This window comes from Amphibalanus amphitrite, unplaced genomic scaffold (genome assembly GCF_019059575.1).
Source record: "Amphibalanus amphitrite isolate SeventyFive unplaced genomic scaffold, NRLGWU_Aamphi_draft 000022F_arrow, whole genome shotgun sequence".
Classification (NCBI taxonomy): Eukaryota; Metazoa; Arthropoda; class Thecostraca; order Balanomorpha; family Balanidae; genus Amphibalanus; species Amphibalanus amphitrite.
Genome location: NW_024881518.1, coordinates 998,527 through 1,022,180, shown reverse-complemented (window position 1 = coordinate 1,022,180; position 23,654 = coordinate 998,527). Strand labels below are relative to the sequence as shown.

Here is a 23,654-nt window from a genome sequence, read left to right as displayed (position 1 = left end):
CTCAGCGTGCAAAAGTCTTCGTCTCGACCTTTCTACTCGCCTCATAATCCTCTCCGTCACCATCCTCTTCATCATGAACAACTACAAGGTGGTGTCTCGGATCGGCGAGGGCGCTCACGGCGTGGTGCTGCGCGCCGAGTCGCTGCTCACCGGCGACGTGGTCGCCCTGAAGAAGGTGGCGCTGAAGCGACTGGAGGACGGCCTGCCGCTGACCATGCTGCGCGAGATCAAAACCCTGCAGCAGCTCGAGTCCCGCCACGTGGTCCGCCTGCTGGACGTGTTTCCCCAGGGACCCGGCTTCGTGCTGGTGTTCGAGCACATGGTGACCGATCTGGCGGAGATCATCCGGGACGCCGACCGGCCGCTGCCCGCGCCGCACGTTAAGAACTACATGCAGGCGCTGCTGCGCGGCACAGGCTACCTGCACTGCCGCGGGATCGTCCACCGTGACCTGAAGCCAGCTAACCTACTCATCAGCGCGGCGGGCGTCCTCAAGCTGGCCGACTTCGGCCTGAGTCGGGTGCTGGACCGGGGTCGGTTGTACTCGCACCAGGTAGCCACGCGCTGGTACCGGGCGCCTGAACTCCTCTACGGCGCGCGGCAGTACGACCAGGGCGTCGACCTGTGGGCGGTCGGCTGCATCTTCGGCGAGCTGCTTAACCGGTCGCCCATCTTCCGCGGCGAGAACGACATCGACCAGCTGCTGGTGGTGCTGCGTACGCTCGGTTCGCCCACCGAGGAGAGCTGGCCAGGCATGTCGCAGCTGCCCGACTTCAACAAGATCCCGTTCCCCGAGTTCCGCTCGCCCGGCGTGGACGTGCTGTTCCCGGAGGCGGCGCCGGAGGCGGTGGAGCTGGCGCGTCGCCTTCTCGTCTACCGTTCAGACCGGCGCCTGGCGGCGCGTCAGGCCCTCCAGCAGCCCTACTTCCAGTCTCCTCCGGCCCCGGCGACGGAGGATGAGATGCCGCGGCCGGCGGGCCGCCTGCCGGCGCACCTGCAGCCGCACCAGCTGGAGCCGCCTCCGCTGGAGGAGATTCTGAGCCAATTCCACCGGCAGATGGAGGCCATCCGGAGGGCGGCGGACCAGCCCGACTGGTGATAGAGCGAATGGGAGTCCACGGGAAGAGTGACACATGAATGCAACGGAGCGCAGGCTGCTGGACTAGACATACCTAAACGTAATGAGACTCGCTAGATGACGGGACTGGTAGTTGAAGTGTACGAGACGCTGAACATCGAGAGCGCTGAAGCGTGCGGTAGACGGACTAAATGATAATGTTTGCTCGTTTGTGAAAGCCTGAGCCGCTGCACAGCAGCTACTGAGTTTATGTGCTAAGGTGTCAATGAGGGACTTTGGTGCCTGTGGTGTCAACGCAGACCCAGAACCAGGTGAAACTATTAGAAGAAAAATAGATGTGCACTTACAGATGACTTTGTTGGATAAATGGTCGACAACTTTTGCTCCTGTTCAACAACTACCGGTCATGTGTTTCCTCTCGTATGTTGTGATAAATGTATCTCATGTATGTAGAAGGCTGGAGGAAGGAACAGTCTGCGTATATATGAACACTGGCAAGTGGCAGTGCTGTTATTTGCCTCTGACGTAAGCATCGTGGACTATGTAGTGATGAGCTAGTAGTGATGAGCGCAATTCATGTCACTAGCCTACTTTCATGTCACGATCCGTCCATCAGCCCGAGCCGTCCACAGAAAGTGTTGTTTTTTACATTCACTTGTGCAAAGAGAAGTGGTTCTCGGTACACACTTAGATGTCGATCCACATCACAATTGCACAATGCACAACTATTGTTCGTCAATGAAGCTCGGTTACATGCGTATGGATCTCTTACGACGATTGTTGTAGAGGTTAGAATGTATTTATTTCGTCCACCGATATCCACTCCACTCAAATTGCAAATGCTAACTATTTTTGCGTTGTTATGTTATGCGTAGTTATGCGTATGTTCTGCGTAAAATGTATTGGTAAGATGTTATTTCATGTGTTCAGCATTTATTGCCTCTGACCTAAAACAATGTTGAACAGGTCAACAATAAACGTTGTTCCGCATTTATTTGTTTTAAGTTTGTTTTCAGTGTTGTTCGAGCCTTCTGTTTCAGGCGGGAAAAATGTCTCTCTGGAGGTAGTGTTCTTATACCCTTTTGGTCGAGTCTTTACTTGGTCTGTTTTTTTTTTCTTAATAAAACAGCCGATTACGGACTTCTTATGAGATTAATCGATACTCCACATAGCTGTGACTTCTGACCTACGGGCTACGACCCGGGGGGGGGGGGGGGGGGTTCCATGCTATCTGCCGTAGACCTCCCTGCCGCCAGTCTGACAGTTCACTGCCTCCGACTGCACTATCTTATCTGCGATAAGGTCGTACCGAGTGGCGAGCTCCACGCCGTGTTCACAAGACGCGAAACGAATTGCACCGAAGATTGAATTGTTGGCTCTTTCTGGAGCGTACAGTGCCGTGGGTTAATCAATTACGGTTGGGTCTTGGGAGCAAATTGGTATTGTTTTAGGACTGCTCCTAGATCATTCGTCTCGAGTCCAACTGCGACGATTAATCAAGCTATTCAAGCTATTCATGCTTTGCAGCTCTTGGACTTCCCAACGGACGGCTGAACATAAACTTACTTGGAATAAAGTAACATATGATCCCTCCTTGGTAGCATGGAACCGACGGAATGCAAAGTGCTAACTTCAGTCTCCATCGACAAAGTGTTCCGGGTGAAGGCGTCATAAGGTCACGGTGGTCGGTGTCAAGGGTCAGGGGTCATCGTACCCTGCTCTTTGACCTAGATCGAAGTCAGACAGGGCAGGGGAGGGAGCGGGGTCCATCACCGGGACTGATTCACTGAAAGGCACCCGCAGTGTTGTGGAGGGGAGGGGAGGGAGGGCTGCGGGTCGGGTGGTGGGGGGGGGGGGGGGGCGGGGTGTAGCTGTAAGGTGTAGAATTGTAGATGTAGCTGTAGTAGCTGTAGCAACTAAGGCAGTTAGGTATGATTGGCTGACCGTGTGTAAGCTTGGTGTTGTGGGCTGCGTCACCGGCATGGACTGGAAAAGGATTGTGCGCATTTTGTGCTTTACATAAAGCTTACCTTATGCAGAATAGTGGGTATGTAGTTATGTGCGAATTGCGAAACTATCAGCTGAACCAAGTACCAACATCGATCTTCGAACTTTGTGGCCAACCGGACCTGACTGAGGAGACTCCTTCAGCATCAACACTAATTACTTTTCGATAAGTTCCGTGAGAGTTTGTACTATTTCAGATCTGGACTGCATTGCTGCTCCGTAATTGTTATAGTTCCAGAAGGCTAGGCGCTAGCTTTAAGGAGGTACCTACGTGCCGGAGGTGACGGTGTTGTTGACATTTCCTGTAAAAGGTGCGGACCCATCTCCGCTGACGGAAATGGTCTGCATTCAGGCTCTTAGTCCGTATAATGTTACACATTATTCTAGCCACGGCCAAATCCCGCGTCATAGTTAGGACGTCATCTCCTGACGTCACCGACAGGTCTCTCTCTCTCTCTCTCTCTCTCTCTCTCTCTCTCTCTCTCTCTCTCTCTCTCTCTCTCTCTCTCTCTCTCTCTCTCTCTCTCTCTCTCTCTCTCTCTTTCCCATCTTTTTGCGCCGTCTCCAAATAACCTTTCAACAATCCTTGTCTGTGATCTCCCCTTACACCTTTTTACGTTCTCTCTCGCCTCGCTGCTCTACCTTTACACTCACCAAATCTCTCTACTCTCCTCTTCCTACCTCGCCTAACACTCCTATCCTCCCTACAGCTTCCGCCGACGCCCGCCTCCGCCGTCGGTGACGTCGTTCTCATCGACCGACGCCCCCGCCCCGCCCCCATCGGCACCGACGGACTCGCCACGCGACCCGGACCGAGTGACGTCACCGGTGTGACGTCATCAGCGTCGTCGGACGCCGCCAGTTGGCCGATAGTCTCCGCGTGGCTTGGGCCAGATAGCTGCCGCTCCTGCACGCTGTGGTTGGCTCCGAGAGCTGAGCGAGAGCTCAGGAGTGCCCTGTGGGAGCCAGGAGCGAGAGAGAGGACTGAGGAGGAGCCTCAGGGAGAGTGAGAGGAGCTGGGAGGAGAGGAGGATCAGCTGCCGCGAGAGGAGGAGAAATATAAAGGTGAGCTGGGTGGGACTCCGGGGACGGTTTGGGCCATATTGAATTGTGTTATCTGGTGAATGTCTCTTATAGGAAATCCGACGCCCCTTTACGACGTCTGCGTAAACCCGCCGACTTTTGCTTTTGAGTGGAACATTGGTACATAATTGACACAGCTGGAATGAACCCTATGAAATGAGGTGATGCTTGCATCATTCATCACGTGACCCGACCTTATTGCAAAACGTTACACTTCCAGACCTACCCAAGGCTGAAAGACGGCCCAACTTGACCGTTGGGCCCCAACGGTCAAAATTCATGGCTGGCTTTAATTCTTTTTATAAACTGTCAGAGATCATTGAAAATCGATGCCCACGGATCTCCGGGAAATACGTCAATCAGTCTGACCGTCTTATTGGAATCAGATCAAAGTCTGGGCGGCTCAATCAATAGTGAACAGGGGCGGCGCTACCGGATTTTATGTCGATTTGTTATTCTGCAGTGTTGCTCCATACTGCACCATACGAGTACCAGAAATGCGTAGTATGGTACGGTGGCACTTATTAGTTGCATCTCTCGTGGTCGTGACACGTAAGTTTCACTGTGCTCTGCTTGCTTACACGTGGTATGTGAACTGCGATGTGATGTCGGTCAGTTGCATTTCTTGTTGATAGGTTCGCCATTAATCTTCAATCAAAAATGTCTACGTCCTACGATAAATTTCTCTTCGTATGATCTCCCAGTCTAAAAATAACGTGGCCCAGCCGAAGTGGCCCGCAGCTTCTCGAAAAGATTTGAGAGAGGCTAATCCATCTCTATTCTCTATGGTCCTCTGAAAACGGTCGGGAAGCTTCTTTAGTGAGCGTGATTAGAAGTTCAAATCTTGTGTGCCGAAGAATATAAGCTGTCGAGACGGGCTTGCCTCATATATCATGAGTATCGCCTGTGAACTCTTACTGGGGGCAACTAGGAGCGAGACCACACTTTTCTCAAGACAAGGCTTAATTTAATTTTTCCGACGATGCTTGAGAGGCTGTGTATTTCGCAGTCGGCCGGCTCCACCGAGAAGTAAAGATTTTATTTCATGTATTGTGTTAGATGAGTTAATGCTATAATGTCTGTAAAAAAGCTAGCGGTTCGAAGCCCCGGCGACTCTGTATGCATCGTTTGTTGTCAAAAGCTCGTAAGCAGGTGGGGAGGGGAAGGGGAACATCGACATGGCATGCAGGTGTTCGCAATGCGGGCGACCCGACCGCCTCTCGTGCGTGGTGGTGGTGGTGGTGGTGGGGGGGGAACTCGGTCAGATTGCTGACTGTGTGTAACGCTCGACCGGGACTGGATGGCTGTTGGAGACACGTAGGGTACGGAGTACGGACAGAGGCACACGCGTGCAGTGGCGGCGGATTCGATTTTGGCGTGGGGGGGCAAGATCCCAGTCGAGATGATGTCATAGGCGGATCCAGAAAGGCGTTTTCGACGCTGTAGGGGACATACCACCACCCAAAAAGTGTCCAAAATCCAAAAACTCCTCGGATTTCGATTCCTTACGGATCTACTGCTGAACTGTATAAAGCAAAAAAAAAATCCTGATAAAAGTGTTATTATTAGGAAATATAAGGTACGTTTTGTCTATTTCTGGCGATGCAGGGGCCAGGGGAGGGAGAGTAAATAGTTACTTTAAATGTCCGCTCCCTGGATCCGCCAGTGGACGATGTAACGCTTTTCGTATTGCTGTATTAGAAAAAAGCTCCAATGGGAAAAGTTGTGCCATAACCCGATCGCATACATATTAGATGTTGAAGAACGGTTCTAAGCCTTTTGAAGTAGGCGAACGCTATTCTTCAATGAGGTAACTCGTTACCATTTCCTCTGTTCATTTTACGTTCGATTTCCGATTAACCTTCCTTTAAAAAGTATTTCTGAGACAGATATCAACTGAAACTAGCTCACAGCGGGAGGAGACCGCTCAAACATTCAGAGACAGTCGGCCGCACCTAAACCTATTGGGACAGCGATCCGCCAGAAACCCTCCCCAAGGCAGTAGTTCGCCAACTAAGCTCACCGAGACGGGCTGTCTCGATGGGTTTACACAGTTAGCCTACAGCGGCTTAACTAAGGCCCAAACGCTCGTCAAGCTGGGAGCGGAGGGCTGAGGTGAGGGAGCGTGGCGGTGGGCTGGGGTGAAGGAACGGTGGACTGGAACGAGAATTCAGAAGCTCTGGGTAGGGCGTTTCTTTATTAAGGCTTTAGGGTGCGCTGACTGCGGTAAGGTCCAAATTATCACACCAAATTTTGCCACGACATCTACCGGTTCAGGCACTCGAGAACCAGCGGCCAGTGATATCTGCAAAGACGAAGCATTACCAACCCAGCTTCAGCCTGGTGTCAGGGTGCCTCAGGTGGCTTTAATTACAGTTGCACATACTAAACGACCTCAGTGCAGCCAGTCTGTGGCCGAAACCATTCGGAACAGCCTTCAACAAAAAGTGAGACAAGGTTAGTGCTATCGTTAGGTAAGTGCCATAATAGACTTGGACCCCGTTGGCTTGACCCACTGGAAGGTGGTAGTTATCGGACGCTGCGGGGCATACTCATTTTTCCAAAATGCCTCAGATTTTGCTTTCGTGTTCATAGGCGGCGGAACGGGGAGGCCACCGGGGCACCGTGCCCCCTTTGATTTTGGCATTTTAACGTTAGCCCTATGGGCGTTGCATGGAAAGAGTGGGACCAAAAGTCGGCAGTGCCCCCCCCCCCCTTAAAGGGACACTCCCACCTTAACCCGGCAGTTGCTGGGGTATTTCGCCACCCACCGTTTGCTGGGGGGGGGGCGTTAAACGCCCCCAGCCGATAACTCGAGAACCAATAGGCGCAGCGAAACGCACGAGGCGGAAAACGAAAGAACGCGACGAGATGCTTCAGATGAGTACTTTAAAGTTGAATTTCGAGGTCACAGGTCAGGTCAAGGTCAGGTCAAACACCTGAAATCGGGCTTTCAGTAGCATGGACTTCAGGACTTCGCAATGGGCGCCTTTCGTCATAAACTCTGTCAAAACGGTGCACAATCCATCATATAAGGCCTACAAGAGTGTCAGCTCCATGCAGGGGTCAGTCAAGCATAGGTCAGGGTCAAGGTCAGGTCAACCGGGCAGGCACATATCCCCGAATATAAAAACTGATATTCGCAGCCTGTGACACATGTTTTATGGGTAATTTGGGGCGTAGAACACGATGGTGACATTCATTTTATCATATGTGTACGTGTTTGGCTAAAAAAGTTCAATTTAAGAAATTCATGTATCATGGTCGTGAAGTCACGAGAAATTGCCAAGATTCAGTTCAAGATTTTGGAAAATGCGGAACGATAATCAATAATCGAAGATAGCCATTTGCTTCTCCATGGTATTGGCAGTCTAATGGCGTTTACGGCATGTCTATATGTCTATTCTGTGATTTTATATGATTTTTTGAACATATGCCGTTTTTGGTCGAAAACTCAGAAATCATGACGTCACTAAAACCTCGATATCTCAAAAATTTCCCGACCGATTTTTTTGAAACTTTGTCACAATAAACTTCAATCAATTCCCTACAGGTACCCAAAATTTGGCACGCCTGCGGCGCGCCGTTTTTATGCTATGGCCTGGCGAAAAAAGTGGGGGCGTTTAACGCCCCCCCCCCCAGCAACTCGCGGGTTAACATTAGTTTTGAGTTGAGATAGCCAAATTGGTGGCCATGGCCTGCAAATACCGGTTTGGGCACTCACAACATCGAAAAATGCTTTAATTCGAAGATATGGAATTTCAAACTTGCAGTTTTCGGATTCTAAGGGGCTAATGCATTGGAATGCCCCCTTAGAATTTGTGACGTCAGCGGAGATCTAACGATTTTTAAATCTTAGACTAAAACCATCGTTAACACGTGGTGGTATACGCTGCTTTGCGCGCAACGTCTGCCGCACTTTAAGGCTGCCAAATTATTGCTTCCAAATAAAGTCGCTAGTAACAGGGGAGATCCCAAAAAGTAAACAAAAGTAAAAGCCTAATATCTTGAAAACCAGTGAATATTTTTCGGTGAAATTTGGTAGATATTCGTTTTCGCTCTTTCTGAACCAAGGGACATCACTTTCATGCCAATTCATTAACTTTTTTGAAGGTGGGAGGGTCCCTTTAATTGAAGGTGTTCCGCCGCTACTGTTCGTGTTTGATGCTCTTTATTCTATAGGTATATAGTCAGCCTTTAGCCAGAGGGGGCCCACTAATGATCAGTGCCCTTACCCTCAAAAGTTTCCAACATTAATTTTTACTTTTTTAATAGTGAAAACTGAAATAAAGCGGATATTGAACTGTGAACATCCAGTTTTTACACTGGCCCCACACAAGCCTCCGAATGCCCAAAGCAGATCTCTGATGACTGGCCTTTGGGTGTCATACCATACCGTGCATTGGTCAATGTCGTCAATGTGTACGACCTCGGCGTTTACCATTTTATGCGCTGGAAACTGTTGCGCTCGAAAAATCAGGGGAGTGGCTTATTATGAGCGCTCATCAAGGGCGGCGCCACCGTGGGGGCAGTGGGGGCAGACTGCCCCCACTGGCAGGAGGCCGTGGGGGCAAGACTATGTTTTTGCCCCCACAAAATTTGGCTGATGTTGAAAAGGGAACGGAAGACCAGTGCAACATTCATGATAAGCGGTTATAATAGTACGCCTGTTTTTGACGGTCCCCGTATCAAGTGCATCAGCAAAACGTTCGTTCTCGGACCGTCTGTCGCATATCTCCTACTCCCACTCATTCTCCTACTCATGTTCATTCACCGTGATTGACTCCCGACAAATCATCGGCGTCACTTGCTGACTGTGCGTCCAGTTAGCGATGGACATTGGGTACAGACTGGTTGGCCTCAATCACCCTTAATCGTCGAGAATGGTCACGTGCTGACTAAATACCAAGACGTACCCGTATCGGAGACCTCTATGTTGCGGCGTTAGCCGTCTCTGTAGGAAGCGGGCTCTCTAGCAAAAGCTATTTTGTCTACAGAAATTAGTTACTGTGGAGCATATTGCTACCAGCCATGGCAACCACGTAAGCTCAGTTACGAACCAATTCCAGCGTGCCTTTAAGCAAGAGAGCCTATAAACGTAACATTTAGGTGAAAACGAACTTATGGGACACCCATCTCACGTGCTTTCAAGCATTTTTGGGATGTTTCGGTTGGTTTCAGGTTCAGTCCGAGCTCAGTCTGGGTTTCGGTGGTTTTGCCCGGTGTGTGCCCTCAGCTCCGTTCATCCAATTCTGGCCCAAGGCAACGCAAGAGCGCTGCCGGCATCTAGTACCTAATTAAGACATGTTTTCCCATCATTTAAATGAATGCTTAGAGCAAAATGGATGCCAGAATCGTGATCAGTGGCTACGAAATCATCACAAAGGACTTTTCATGTGTCAAAGTCAACCAAAGGTCATTCGAGGTCACATGAGTACCATAATAATTTTGAATGGCAACATCTAGGGGCAAGTTGCTCATGGATTTTGCAGATTGGCGTATCAGACAACAGTCGGGTCACCTCAAGCTTGCCCCCACTGGCGAAAATTCGTGGCGCCGCCACACTGTAAAAAAATGTCACGAGCCAATTCTATGACAAGGAGTGGGTTACACGGTCGTCCATTGTACCTTGCTGTTATATATAGGGACATTATCAGCCTGAGAGTTGTTAGTTAAAGAGTGGCCTCGTGAAACAATTGGTTACAAACGGTAACCTAATAACTTAAATGCTTCCCTAACACCCCTTCCTGCTTATCAACAGATTTCGCGCTGTGTCGGAAAACTACGCATGGTCTCATAAGTAAATCCGCCAGAAGCTTGTTGCATGCTAGTTACATGCGTGTTTCATTATCGTGTCATATCATTATTATGTCGGCTAATGAGGCACCGCCCTGCACGTGCTTTAAATATAATCCTGCGCACACGCCACCTAGTCGGAAACTCATCATCGGACTAGTCCTGGTAGGGTTTTCGTGTTGCCGAATGAGGCGAAACGACTTTGATTCGGTAGTGCCTCATAAATTCCTGCTACGGTGAGCAGCGACGAGTCTGAGACTGCTTCTAAAACGCGTCCTTCACTTCCGGCGGGGCCGTCATTTCCGGCCGCCATTGTTCAGTTCTGCGGCTGCCGGCGGTTGGTGCGGTTGTGTTGTGGCACGGTGCGTTGTGAAGTTCTCGGACTGGGATATTTCGAAGGTACGTTATATTGTATGATATTTACGCAGCAATGGACGACATTTTATTTATTTTGTAATATTCTGAACACATGTTGCGTCATAGAATTCACCCCTTGACCGTTGTGGGCCACTGTTTCGTTTGAATTCCGACTATTGGAAGACGGACTTTCTTTCAGTTGCTGTCTAGTGTCTAGCCTTTTTTCCAAATGTGTAAGCTACACATATTGCCTCACATTGATTTATCTTATACAAAAGTCAGTTGATGTAGATAATAAAGCCATCCTCACTGATATTTTAAAATCAGCAGTTAATTTTCTTTTCTGTTTGCAGAGTTGCTCAAAGTTGTGGGAGACTGAGGCATGAAGGTATACCGGAAGCCAGCGATATTTCTGTTGGTAATAATGGTGGCAATTTCAGAAAAAGTATGTCCAAAGTCCGTCCAATGTCCAATGCTTACGTCGATTGTCTGTCCAAAAATGTCCAAGCCAGCCATTTGTCCAAAGATGTCCGACACCTACGCAATAGTTCACACTCAACACTGCTATTTAATTTGCTTTTCATGTACCGTGACAAGCTCAAAGTGTTAATCATATCGAAAGCTGAGCTTTCTAATAGCCAATCAATGTTAAACACGACTACTTTTTAAAAATGTTGAGGTGTAGCAAGCGATTGTCCAAAGTTGTCCAAAGCCTGCTGCCACTGTCCAACCGAAATCCGAATTGGACATTGGACAAAATCGGAATTCCGAAGATTCAAGTTCCGATTGACACCACTAGTTGGTAAGCCTCGCCCAGAAAAAAATACTTGCTTGAATCTGCAAAGTATGGCAAATATTTGATGGACTGCACAGTGCACAATGTACCTGACATGGCAGGATCAACTTGCTCACTCGCCTGTTGTAAGTGCCGTTGCGTCAGAGCCCGTGGAAGTGCCCGATCGTGTCTCATGCAACCGTATTATTTTGTGACTGTTATTGTTGGTGACTCGAATCAGCTTTTGCACCACTCCACTATGATATTGTAATATGTATATTTTCAGATATTTTGTATCGTATGTTAATAAGTAATAAACGATATTTGTGTGTATGTTTTTTTTTGTAACGTGGCTGGCACGCTGTCGTGGCTGTCGTTGGCCGGGTCGTCCACCAGTCGGAGGGGCGGCTGGGGAGAAGGGTGACGCAATTGAGCTAGTATTACTACTGGGCAGCAATAGCAGGCGCTAGCTGGTTGGGTTACCAGGCGAGTCCTGCTAAGGAGCCTAATCGGCATACCGATCTGCTGGTTTTGCCCTCGTTTTCAAACGAGGTACCGAATAACGAAACGAGGGGCTGACACGGGGGTGCTCGGTTTATGAGGCGTGGGCTTGTCATTTACTAACGAAACAAGCTTGTACCCTCTTACTAGCTAAATATGAGGCGATTTTTACACGTCGCTGCATGCTCATTTTTGCGCCAGCGGTTTTCCTACAAGGGGCTTGTAAGATTTTTTTACAGTGCACTGGCGCTCATCAGTCCTAACTACCCGCAAGCGAATGGCTAGCCCTTTCGTCTCCGCTCGATTGCGATTTGGCATTTATGTAGGTACAAAATAGACGCAAACGGTGAAGGTATGAGTTGCGTCTCTTGCACACATCTATAAATCGAATCTGAAAAGACCAAAAAATAATGATATAAGGCGGAAATGGTTAGCATTTACACATATTCAAAAGGCACCGTTGGACAAACTGTAGGAGCGCATTGCTGCAATATCAGGTTATGTAAATTTTCCTCATGTTTAGGGCACAAATTATGGAGGGGCAAGAATATACGTTTGCCCCTCCTCCAAAAGTTTCTTAGGGAACGATGCCTCCTCTGCCACCCCGTATCCGTCGCCCCTGTAAGCGGTCACTGAAGGCCTGGGTTGCCGCTGCGTCACGTTGACGCTTATAATGCCTCCAAAACTAGGTTGAAGAAAGAAAAACTTCAATTGAACGTGAACGCTTACCATTTAAGAAAGGCAACGTACCTATGATAAAGTATATGGGCATCTGGCTACATCTTCAGATGATCGAACAGAATAATCAGGTATATGCTTTCTTGTCTAAGCTTTGTCACAAATTATCGGGGGGGGGGCAAAAAGATACTTTTGCCCCCCCACGAGTTTTCCAGGGGGTAGCTGCCCCCCCTGCCCCCCCCCCCCCCGAATCCGCCGCCCCTGCACGCGTGCGGAAAATTGCGATGATTAATGAGAAGCAAGTCATCATAAAATCAATCGCTGGATGAAACCCATATGGGTTTATCACTCTAGATTTATGCTGCAATGGAACTCGTTGTTTATTCAATGTCGATCGGTCTTCCATTTATTATAACGCTTATTCTAACAACTCTCGATGCAATATTTGAGGTGCAAGAAGATACAGCGTCTACGATATGGGGTCTACCCTGCTTATTGCTCGAAAGTTGCCTCGGGGCAACAAGTCGGAGTAGCCAAGGCTGGCATATTTCTTTTACCTTTGCAGTTGAGAGCGGATACCTTTGTTTTCGAAAAGCAACATCGCTGAGAGACCATCGGTCTTGAGTGACCAGTGTTCAGTTAAGATCAGCAAAGTGACCCGATTTACTTGTTTGTTAAGTGTTTATTTGTTTCGCTTGTCGACCCTTCACTGGTATGACTCGCAGTGATTCCACTTGGTTTTAGACGGCCAAAATACCTAATGATCAATGCTGGCTGTCGTACCCCAGCCTGACCTTTGTTGTCAGTTCACTCAAGGTCTATGATCAAGTTCATGACTCCTTATAGTTCACACCTAGTCATTGACCTTTGAACTTCAACTCTAGCCCGTCTATCGCCCTCTAACCTTTTGTGACCTTTACCACCTGGTATGGTAACTCAATTACCCATGTGCCTGACACTTATACGCCCGCTGATTTCAACGTCTGCACCGTGGTGCATCTTATGATTCCCGCATTGTCTGTTGTCCTACGGCCTTCGTCATGTGACTCCTGACCACCTGAGATGACCCATGTCTGTCCAGTGGCCTCTGACCTGATACTGGTGACCCCAAACGCGTTATCTGCCGTCGCCCTGTGACCGTTCAGCTTGTGAAGCAGCAAGATTCTGACTCGGATAGTATCTTACATCCTGCCCACCTAAAGTAGTGCCTCATGACCTGACAACCCAAACTCATGTTTGGAAGGTCTGTCCCACCCTGTGACCTGTCACGTGGCATATGAATCGGGAATCCTGGCCTAACTTTATAGGCGGCGGAACGGGGAGGGCACCGGGGCACCGTGCCCCCCTTTGATTTTGGCATTTTAACATTAGCCCTATGGGCGTTGCATGGAAAGAATGGGACCAAAAGTCGGCATTGCCCCCCCCCCCCTAATTGAAGGTCTTTCGCCGCTCCTGCCTAACTTGACCTGATGATTTTTTTTCCTCACGGTAGAGGGAGCACAGTGCAGGAGCTCACAGTAGCTCCATCTGGCGATTACATGACCCGTATCCCTCACAAAAAGCACTCAGTGTGACATCTAAATACTGTCCCCCGCAGCCATGCCGAGCACCAGTGCCGAGTACGCTCGTCTACCGGTGACTGAACTGGTCGACGACCTCAGCTCAGAAGAGGAGGACGACCTGTACACCCGACCCCCGCGGAGACATCGGCACAAGGGCGCCCGAAACGGCAAACCGAGCCTGCAGACGGCGCCGATGGCGTTCAGAGGTGAGCAGGTGGCGTTTCGAAGGAAGGATGGAATAGAACGACTGGGTCGGTCCGCTGTGCATAGGGGCGATGGTTCGAAGATAAAAAGCACGCTGGTGGTGAGCTGGTGATAGGGGCGAATGTGCTTTGGGAACAGACTGGGGACGACGACGAGAGGTCGTTGGGTCCAAGATAAACTAGTTGTGTTCAAGAAGAGCGGACAATGAGTAATGGGTAAGGGAAGGACGCGTGTCGCGTGGTATGATGTTTGGGTCAAATATCCTGCTTTACTCTGAATAAATTGATTGACCTTCGGAGTCATTGGAGCATGGGTGGTAAAAGCGAGGTAACCCTTGTAGCTCGGAGAGCACTTTGTCCGAAAATTATTTGTAGCAACTACAATCGTGGGTAGCTTTGTCCGATATTCACATTATTAATTCAGAGACTCATTATAGATTGATATGGCAAGGTTTAAAACTCGCAGGGTCATGGTAGAGTCTTAAGAGTTAGGGTGTGCTTTTCGAGTACATTTCATATTATTTCGTGCTGCGATATTGCATGACCATTGGCCATGCCTGATATTGCGTGATGACCCATGTAAAACATTGTTGCATCAATTCCGTAATGATAATGAGTTGCATCAGCTTCCCTTGTTAGCTTATTGGAATCTGGTTGGATCCAGTTTTGTACTTATTTGAGCAAAAGTTCAACGGGGCATTTATTCGATAGCTATTTATGATCCACCCGGCCGGTGAAGTGCTACCCTGCCCTGCCCGGACCTCTGACCTGGCCCTAGAGGCGGCGACCCGTCCGGTGGAACGGTACTCTGACGTACCCTGACCTCTGACCTGACCTTTGACCTCTGACCTAACCTCTGGTCTGACCTTTGACCTGCCCACAGAGGCGGCGACGCGTCCTGTGAAGCGGTACCAGCTGACCTCTGACCTGACCTCCGACCTCTCCCCTCAGAGGCGGCGACCCGTCCTGTGAAGCGGTACCTCTGACCTGACCTCACTCTACCCCCAGAGGCGGCGACGCGTCCTGTGAAGCGGTACCAGCTTCTGGACGAGGAGGACGCGCTCGGAGCACTGCAGGCCACGCCGGACATCCGACAGCCGCGGCCCCTCTCAGTCACCAAGAAGGCGTGTCTCGTCACCGCCTGTCTGCTCATACTAACCGGTAACGGGGCTACTAACCGGTAACGGTCGCGGGGAACGAGGTAACTGACTGGTAACGGAGTAAGTAACCGGTAACGGTGAAGGGAAGGTTAACGGGGCAACAAACCCGTAACTGTGTAAAGAGACGTGGGAGTAGCGTCATTATTCATTTGTCTCGTCACCGCCTAGTGTCTGCTCATACTAACCGGTAACGGGGTAGCTAAGTGGTAACGGACTAACGGTGGCGGGAAACGGGCTAAATAACTGGTGTCGGTGCAACTAACCGATAACAGGGTAACTAGCTGGTAGCGGGAAAGTACTGCCGGTAACCGGGTGACTAACTGGTAATGGTAGGGGTAACAGGGTAACGAACTGGTAACGGGGTCACTAACCGGTAATGTTGGCAGGGCAATGACCGGTGACGGTGACGGGTAACGGGAAACTAACTGGCGACAATAATGATCAACAGGGGTTTAAAAGCCTTTTGATGTCTGTATTATCTTTCCGTATGTCAAATGGATTAATTCCTATTTTCCCGATGAATGATGCATTACCACTAGCAGCCTACTGGACATTCGTGGTATGGGTGTATGTCATTTGGCGTGTCATGGCAGAGATTATTGATAAACTGGCGTGTTGTTCTTGACTCTTGTTTTTCGTTTTATCCCGTTCCAGTGATCAGCGTGGCCGTGTGGCTAGTTCCCTGTACGCCGTACGGCTGTAGTCTGGGTCTGACAATAACCCCTGTCCGTTCCAGTGATTAGCGTGGCCGTGTGGCTGGTTCCCTGCCAGTGGTACGGCTGCAGTCTGGGACTGGGATCGGGACTGGAGCAATCCTCCGTCCGCAGGGACTACGAGGTCATGTTTCCCGGCATCAGTGAGTAATCATCGCAGCACTGCAAAATCACAACAGATATTTGGTGGATGTGGCTAAGTGATGAGTATACTGTGTTAGTTTGAGTTTAAAACATGTCCGTTACAGTATCACTGATGTTTGGTGCTTGTTCCTATGAAAGCAATGCGAAAAAACTAGAAGAATTTGTTGATAAGGTCATAAGTCATTTGAGATCCTTTGTTGGACCAATCACACGCGGAGTTTTTGCTTAGAGTTTGTCCCATTAACGCCGCGTAAGGAATGTGTCTCTGTCCTGCAGTTTCTTATGTGGCATTGCTTGTATTTGCATTCCTCACATTAAAAAAGCGATATACCTTTAGTGATGAATTTGCCAGTTACAGTCGGACAGCTATTGTGTGTGAAGTTCTCAGATTTCAATACCGCAACATAATACTTCGTTACCTGAAACGATAAGGGCCAGCAACGTCCCATTAGGTACTTGTTCCACTCTAACACATTTACTTATGCCACTTGATCATACTATTTTGTGTCAGATGTTGATTACAAATGCTACGTTATTCCCCCCCCCCCCCTGTCCGCCATTCAGTGGTCACCACTCGTCTGCTGGCGGCGCCCACCGTCTATGTCGACTCGGCAGACGTGGTGTTTGGATTCCGACGGCAGGACTCCACGGCAGGAGGCCTGATGGTGGTGGCCTCCTCCAGTGGACAGAAACTCTGGCAACAGGACCTATATGAGGTGAGAGACTCATACAGAAACTCTGGCAACAGGACCTGTACGAGGTGAGAGACTCATACAGAAACTCTGGCAACAGGATCTGTACGAGGTGAGAGACTCATACAGAAACTCTGGCAACAGGACCTGTACGAAGTGAGAGAGCGAGACAAACTCTGGCATTTACAGGATCTGTATGAGATGAGAGACTGAGAAAGAAACTCTGACATCCAGGGCGATGTTCGGTCGCCGTTTTTTATCAGCAGGCTGCGAGTATGCTGTTATTTCTTGGCTCCTCATTGGTCAAATTCACGTGGTCTCATCATTTGACCAATGAGAGGTCAAGTAGCGCCAGCAAGAACTTCCTTATATGGGAAAACCGACAGCACGCTGATATAAAAACAGCCACCGAGACCGAACAGAGCCCAGGACCCTATTAGGTGAGACAGAAACTCTGTCAACAGGACCTCTAATAACTAACTAACTAGGTGAGCACGCTCTAAGCATGTAGAAACACGCACCGTTAGGGTAGCTGTATTAAATGAAACAGGCTCTGGCTTTTGACAAGTACTGCCGGACCTATGTTAAATTAAATAGACGATCTGTGAATAGAATGCCCAATATAATTGCTCAACATACTACATAGTGTATAAATAGTGACGCTTCAAAAAGAAACATCTCCTTGCTACGAACTGAATATACTGAGTGTGAGGTTGCGTTTATGTAAATACGAGTAGACTGTAATCTGACATGATGAGCCAACGGCACGTGATTAGACTTAGCAATGCTGTGGGATGTTGTAGATAAGGTCGCTGGTCAGGCATACTCTGTCACTCATATTAAGATCATTATAATATGGCGCATTAGGTCGCATTAGTATCGACGCGAGTTGCAATTGGTAACTGATAGCTCCCACAATTGGGTTACGGTGTCACGACTGGCGCTCATCAAATGTTCGCCGCGACCCATTAGTCTGTAGCTATACTACCATCGTTGCGTGCCTCTCACAGTGTATCGCTATTACTTTGTTTTGCTTGCGCCCTGTGGTTTGGGTGTTAGCGTCATAGTGCAGCGTCACAGTGTCAGTGTCACAGTTTCATAAATCACGTCTACCGTCACTACCAGCAATGCTGGCAAGCATTCTCTCCGTTCCCCAGCAAGTTCCCCTCCCCTTCACCGTTAGTGATGCAGCTTCGCTCCGTTCCCAGGCGCCTGTGGACCTGCGGTGCGGCGGTCTGGACCTCAACTCGAACGGCATCTTCGAGTGTCTGGCCACCGGCGGCTCCAGCATGATGGCGCTGGTCAACATGGACAAACGTCAGTGTAGTGGCATCAGTGCCGTAGGACAGGGTAGGCTGGGAACTTTACAGAAACGTCTAAAATATTTGCTCCTTTTCACGGCATGTGCGCAGCTGATGATGGTTATTGAGATGTGAAACGTTTGGAGGTAAAACCCCGTTTAAACTGCATTTTATAGACGCGATATCATCATGATCGCGCTCCTTTGGACTCAGTTTTTAAGCCTAACCTTTCCTTGGTCCACCCCGTCCTTCTTTTCACTTCGTTTAAGGCCGAACTCAGTGGAGCTGTAACTCCATGAGCAGCCTTGCTGGCCTGACCCACAGGACGCGTCGAATGGTATCTCCACGAGCACAACTCGACCTCGCGGCCCCTGTCGCTGCTGCCGCCGGTGCTGCTCGATGACCTGACCTCGGACGGGGTCGCTGACCTCCTGGTGGCCGGCCTGCTGCGTGAGGACCCGGACAGCGACGAGCAGGAGCACCAGGGCCCGCCGCGGTCGCAGCTCATGCTCGTAGATGGCGCCAGCGGCATGGTGCTGAACAAGGTAGGCGCCGGAGTGCCAGAGGACATTGTTCAGATGTCGCTGGCGGTGCCTATTTATGTCCTCGCGATTTGTCTTGGGTCGTAGTCGAGGTTAACCTCGGTGTTTTTTTTTTTAGTAATTAGCGGTTATATTAATGGTAACTGACGCGCACAATGATGTGTTCTCGACTTTTTCCTGATGTTTAGTCTTACGTTTCTTTCTATCACATTTTGAATCCCGCATTGTCTTTAGTCGCCTGCAGCGGCCCAACAACTCAACCATTTCCGATGTATCCCTTTCCAATCCATCCTGTTCCAATATTTCATACCTCAGTTTCCTACTCCTCCATTCGGTAACCGACCCAACTGTCCTCTGCAGTCTGCAGTGTCTCACACCTCCCTCCCGTGTCACACACAGGGCCCGATCGCCGACTGTCCCGTGCTGCTGCGGCTCTCAACAGTCGAGGACCGGCCCTCGGATGTCCAGCTGGAGTGTATGTCTCCGCAAAGTGGAGGTATGTTCTGAGTTAGTTCGGCTTCAGATATATTTTAGAAGTGTTTGTGATTTTGGAAAGTATCCTGAGAGAGGGAGGGAAGGACGGAGGGAGGGAGAGAGACAGAGAGAGAGAGAGAGAGAGAGAGAGAGAGAGAGAGAGAGAGAGAGAGAGAGAGAGAGAGAGAGAGAGAGTGAGAGTGAGAGTGAGTGAGAGAGAGATGGAGAGGGAGAGGGAGGGAGGGAGGGAGAGAGGGAGAGATAGAGAGAGAGAGAGAGAGAGAGAAAGAAAGAAAGAAAGAAAGAGAGAGAGAGAGAGAGAGAGAGGGAGAGGGAGAGGGAGCGAGGGAGGGAGGGAGAGAGAGAGAGAGAGGGAGAGAGAGAGAGAGAGAGAGAGAGAGAGAGAGAGAGAGAGAGAGAGAGAGAGAGAGAGAGAGAGAGAGAGAGAGAGAGAGAGAGAGAGAGAGAGAGAGAGAGAGAGAGAGAGAGAGACTTTTCTCCCTACGTTTGCTTTTCTCCTGCTGAATGAGTCGACTTTCACAACTTACTTGACATTCATCCAAAATTATGTTCTTGAGTGCTGGAAACACCTACTAAACGCATTGTTAGTGAGCCAGTCTCTGGACTTCAGCTGGTTTATCAAATCGATGCCTTTTATGTACCCCTCTGGCCTCTGGCCTCTACCTGCCGGTACCTTTGTCTTCCGGATCTCAAACATTATTTTATCTGCAAAACATCTAGCTGTGTTTACTAAATGCCGCTTCTGCTAGCGCTAACAGTTGTGCTCTCGTGTGGACCAGTGGTGCCGCGGATTGCACCGCTGACGACGCTCACGGAGCTGCTCAGAACAGACGACATGCCCAGCGACGTGCGTGTGTTCACCGCTTCAAGTAAAGCTGGTGACACCGACGGCGATATGTTCCAAGTTCAGGTGAGAGGCAGAGGTAGAGAGCGGTGAGAGAGCGGTGAGGAGGAATGTAGTTAATTCCTTGTGTGCTAGAACTGTCCAGCAGGGCTGATTATCGGGCAACGCACGCGGCCCAGTCGCTCCTTCGTTGCTCGGATGCTCGAACTAGCGTAAATGAGCATGACGACTGTTGAAGTTCTCACATTCTGCAGCAACTTCGAGAAGATGGGAAATGAGAGAGAGAGAGAGAGAGAGAGAGAGAGAGAGAGAGAGAGAGAGAGAGAGAGAGAGAGAGAGAGGGAGAGAGAGAGAGAGAGAGAGAGAGAGAGAGAGAGACTCATTAAAAAATGATTCATTCATGAGTAAATGTTTTATGGTTGGAATTGTTTCTGTTACAATGCTCTAAACTTTAGACATTGTGATCAGCCTTCAATGAGATGACCAAAAATACGGATAAATTGTTAGTCAATGCCCTCATCTCGATGTTTGTCAGTCCCAGACCGAAAAACAAACCATTAAAGCATCCAACTGGGCTTATCGTCCCATCCCCGGTAATGGATTCGGCACCGGGAATAACCCTTTGGCGTGGTGGCGGGCCATATGTTATTTGCTCCCAAAGTGTTAACGACAGCTGGTAAACCAGTATAACGCCTTTTGGGGCGACTAACGGAGCGAGCGAGAGGGTGAGCCTTGCACGTGCGAAATTTCGAGGGGGTACCTCCAGCTGACTTGTGCACGGCACCCTACTAATCGGTCTCTAGCGATGTGCCAAATTTGAGCACAATCGGCCCAGCCGTTCTCGAGATCTGGAAGCGGCACCCTGCACGTGCGCACGTGCAAAATGGGTCCCAATTGACTTTTGCACGGCACCCTACTAACCGGTCCCTAACCATGTGCCAAATTTGAGCGCCATCGGTCCAGCCGTTCTCGAGATCTGGAATCGACCCCTGCACGTGCGCACGTGCAGCAGCACCCCAACTCTGGCACATGGATATGCATTGCCTAGTGGGTGCCTACCTACATGCCAACTTTCAGCGCAATCGGCCAAGTAGTTACCGAGATATGGCAACAATTACAAAAGTGACACCTCTTCGTTTTGCACGTGGCACGTGCATAAGGGGTCACCCACATGCATCAGTCCAATACTTGGTAGAAGGAATGAAGCTACCCTACAAAAATTACCGCGTGTAAATCGGTCAAGTGGTTCCTGAGATATAAGCCTCGCAAAAGCGTGACCACGGCCGGCCGGCCGGCCGCTCATACTCAGAAATTTCCGTTAATCTAAGGAAAGACTACGCTCGCTTCGCTCGCTCCGTAATAAACTGCCAGAGTAAGAACCGATTCAAGATGGCCACCCGGGAAATTCGGGATGGCTGTTGTGGTGCGACGGAATGAAGATAACACGCAACCGTACATAAGTTTTAGGTTGGTGAAAAACAAACTGATCATAAAACGATTTTATCATAAATAACAAACTAAACTGATCGTGCATGCATGCATCTGTACGAACTTGCGTTTTCTTTAGAAGTATGCACGTGGAGGTATTCTTGCATGTGCAATTGCATTGTGCATTTGGTTTTATTGGTACGGTTGGTTACAGGCTGATCGAAAGGTACTCTTTATCCACCCGCAATATATGCCGAAGCACCACTCGTAAGCACTGACAGTAGCAGCTTCCTGGTATAGGTAACTGGTAGACTGTGCCAATTGACTGTATAGTGGCACAGCCTCTCCACGCCATATGACATGGGTCGAAAAGTCGGAGGGGCTCATTCCCCGTGAACCTCCCTGGTTCCCGCGCCTATGATATAGCCCCTTTCGATAAACCTGTAACCGACTGTATATTATTTTTGTAGCATAAGCAGGTCGATATCCACGTTTGTGCATGGATCTGTTGTCTGTTGTATGCACTTATTTGTGCATGTAAAAGTGCATGCACGCCTAAAGTTGAGTTTACACATACCTATCGACTGCAAATCACGACATTCAGAAATCAGAGGAGGTTCGAGTAAGTGCCAATTAGACCATCCACTTGAATGTAAATCGGTGGCCCAGTTTCATTCAACTCCTATATTACGTAAGTGGAATGACTTCATCAGTTAAAGTACTTCTTGCTGAGGGTTAACAGCCAGTGATTAAAACGTAATTGAATAGATTTAGTTTGGAGATGGTTCCTAATTAAAGGTAGACTGCCACCTTTTTTTCCACAAAACGGTTTTCACTAGAGCTGAGCCACCTATGTCCCAGACTGAAGTCGGTTTTCCGAAATTCGAACCCGTTTGCGAGAAATCGGAGACCAAAGTTCAGTTTGATGCCATTTTTTTAGTCCAAGAAAACCGACATCTCTACTGTTTATCGATAACTTTGAAACATGAATTTTCTTATCTTTTGGTAAATATATGTCAAAACTTTGATTGTTTCGAGATCAGAGAAGAATTTTGGAGTGTCAAAATAAAAGTTAAACTTATATATTCAGTAGTTCATTTTTTCCAAAAAAGTGTGGGAAATGGGGTTTAACATGGGCCAGACCCATTCCAAATGAGCCATGATTTTTAAATGTTTTACGAACTTAAAGGGACCCTCCCACCTTAACATTAGTTTTGAGTTGAGATAGCCAAATTGGTGGCCATGGCCTGCAAATACCGGTTTACCCTCGGAAGCGGCAAATTTTAGACCCATAACCATTGTGAGTGTCATTTGTAAGATCATTGAAAAAGTAGTTCACACCCAGGTGACTAGTTATCTGACTCAGCAACATTTATTCACCATCGATCAGAATGGCTTTATGGCGAATCATTCCACGGCAACGGCACTCGTATCAATGACTGACGAAATTTTGAAAGGTATGGACAATTCGGAAATTTCATTGCTAGCTCTTTTAGATTTAAGTCGGTGTTTTGATGTGGTCGATCATAGTGCTATTCTTGAAAAATTGAGTCTCTTACAGATCAGGACAGGGTGGTTCAAGAGCTACCTCGAGGGACATACTCAGAGGGTAAGGATCGGCGACGAATTATCAGAACCCTTACCGATATCGGTGGGATGCTTCCAGGGCTCAACGTTAGGAAGTTTATTGTTTAATATTCTAAGCAATGACATCGCATGTCACATTCCGTCCTCTGTGAACGGTTTCCGAGTAACTTTAATCAGGTATGCGGATGATACTCAGCTAGCACTAACCGGGTCGAGACACAAAATTCGGGATATGCAGGGTGCTATGGAAGACGTTTTAGGTATCTTGAGTAACTGGTTTATGCAAAACGGTATGATGGTTAATCCTAGTAAAACGGAACTGATGGTTTTCGGTGACAGACGGCAATTAGTCCAGTTAGATGAAGTTCCAAAAGTGTCATTCATGGGTGAAGTGGTGATGTCTACCGAGAGCGTGAGGAACTTAGGTGTGATAATGGACCCAAACCTGTCATGGGAGCGCCACGTGCAACATGTTGTTAACAAATGTTTTGGCATTCTCATTGGAATCTCGCACGTTAAACATACTCTACCGGCTTCTGTTCTACCTCGTATCGTCGATTCTCTTGTATTTTCTCACATTCGATACTGTGCGCAGGTGTATGGTAGCTGTGGCAAAAATGTACTGACCGAACTACAAAAAATAGTCAACTTCGCAGCACGAGTTATTTCCGGTCGACGGAAATACGACCATGTTTCGGATGTCATTTC

At 48.9% G+C, this 23,654-nt stretch overlaps 2 protein-coding genes across 2 annotated transcripts in view; both read left to right on the top strand.

The window, feature by feature from the left end:
• The window catches only part of LOC122391926, an 85,847-nt gene that overhangs the window by 14,346 nt on the left and 47,847 nt on the right, over positions 1–23,654 (top strand). The window contains exons 2-10 of the mRNA XM_043386271.1: positions 3,796–4,150; positions 13,873–14,043; positions 15,049–15,201; positions 15,937–16,056; positions 16,622–16,773; positions 17,958–18,066; positions 18,375–18,595; positions 18,992–19,088; positions 19,867–19,997. Of these exons, the coding sequence (XP_043242206.1) occupies positions 13,875–14,043; positions 15,049–15,201; positions 15,937–16,056; positions 16,622–16,773; positions 17,958–18,066; positions 18,375–18,595; positions 18,992–19,088; positions 19,867–19,997 (1,152 nt within the window). The 5' untranslated portion in view covers positions 3,796–4,150; positions 13,873–13,874. The remainder of the gene's footprint in view (positions 1–3,795; positions 4,151–13,872; positions 14,044–15,048; positions 15,202–15,936; positions 16,057–16,621; positions 16,774–17,957; positions 18,067–18,374; positions 18,596–18,991; positions 19,089–19,866; positions 19,998–23,654) is intronic.
• Positions 74–1,099, top strand: LOC122391375 (cyclin-dependent kinase 20-like). The gene has a single exon (XM_043385189.1). The coding sequence runs from the start codon at positions 74–76 to the stop codon at positions 1,097–1,099; it is 1,026 nt and encodes a 341-aa protein (XP_043241124.1).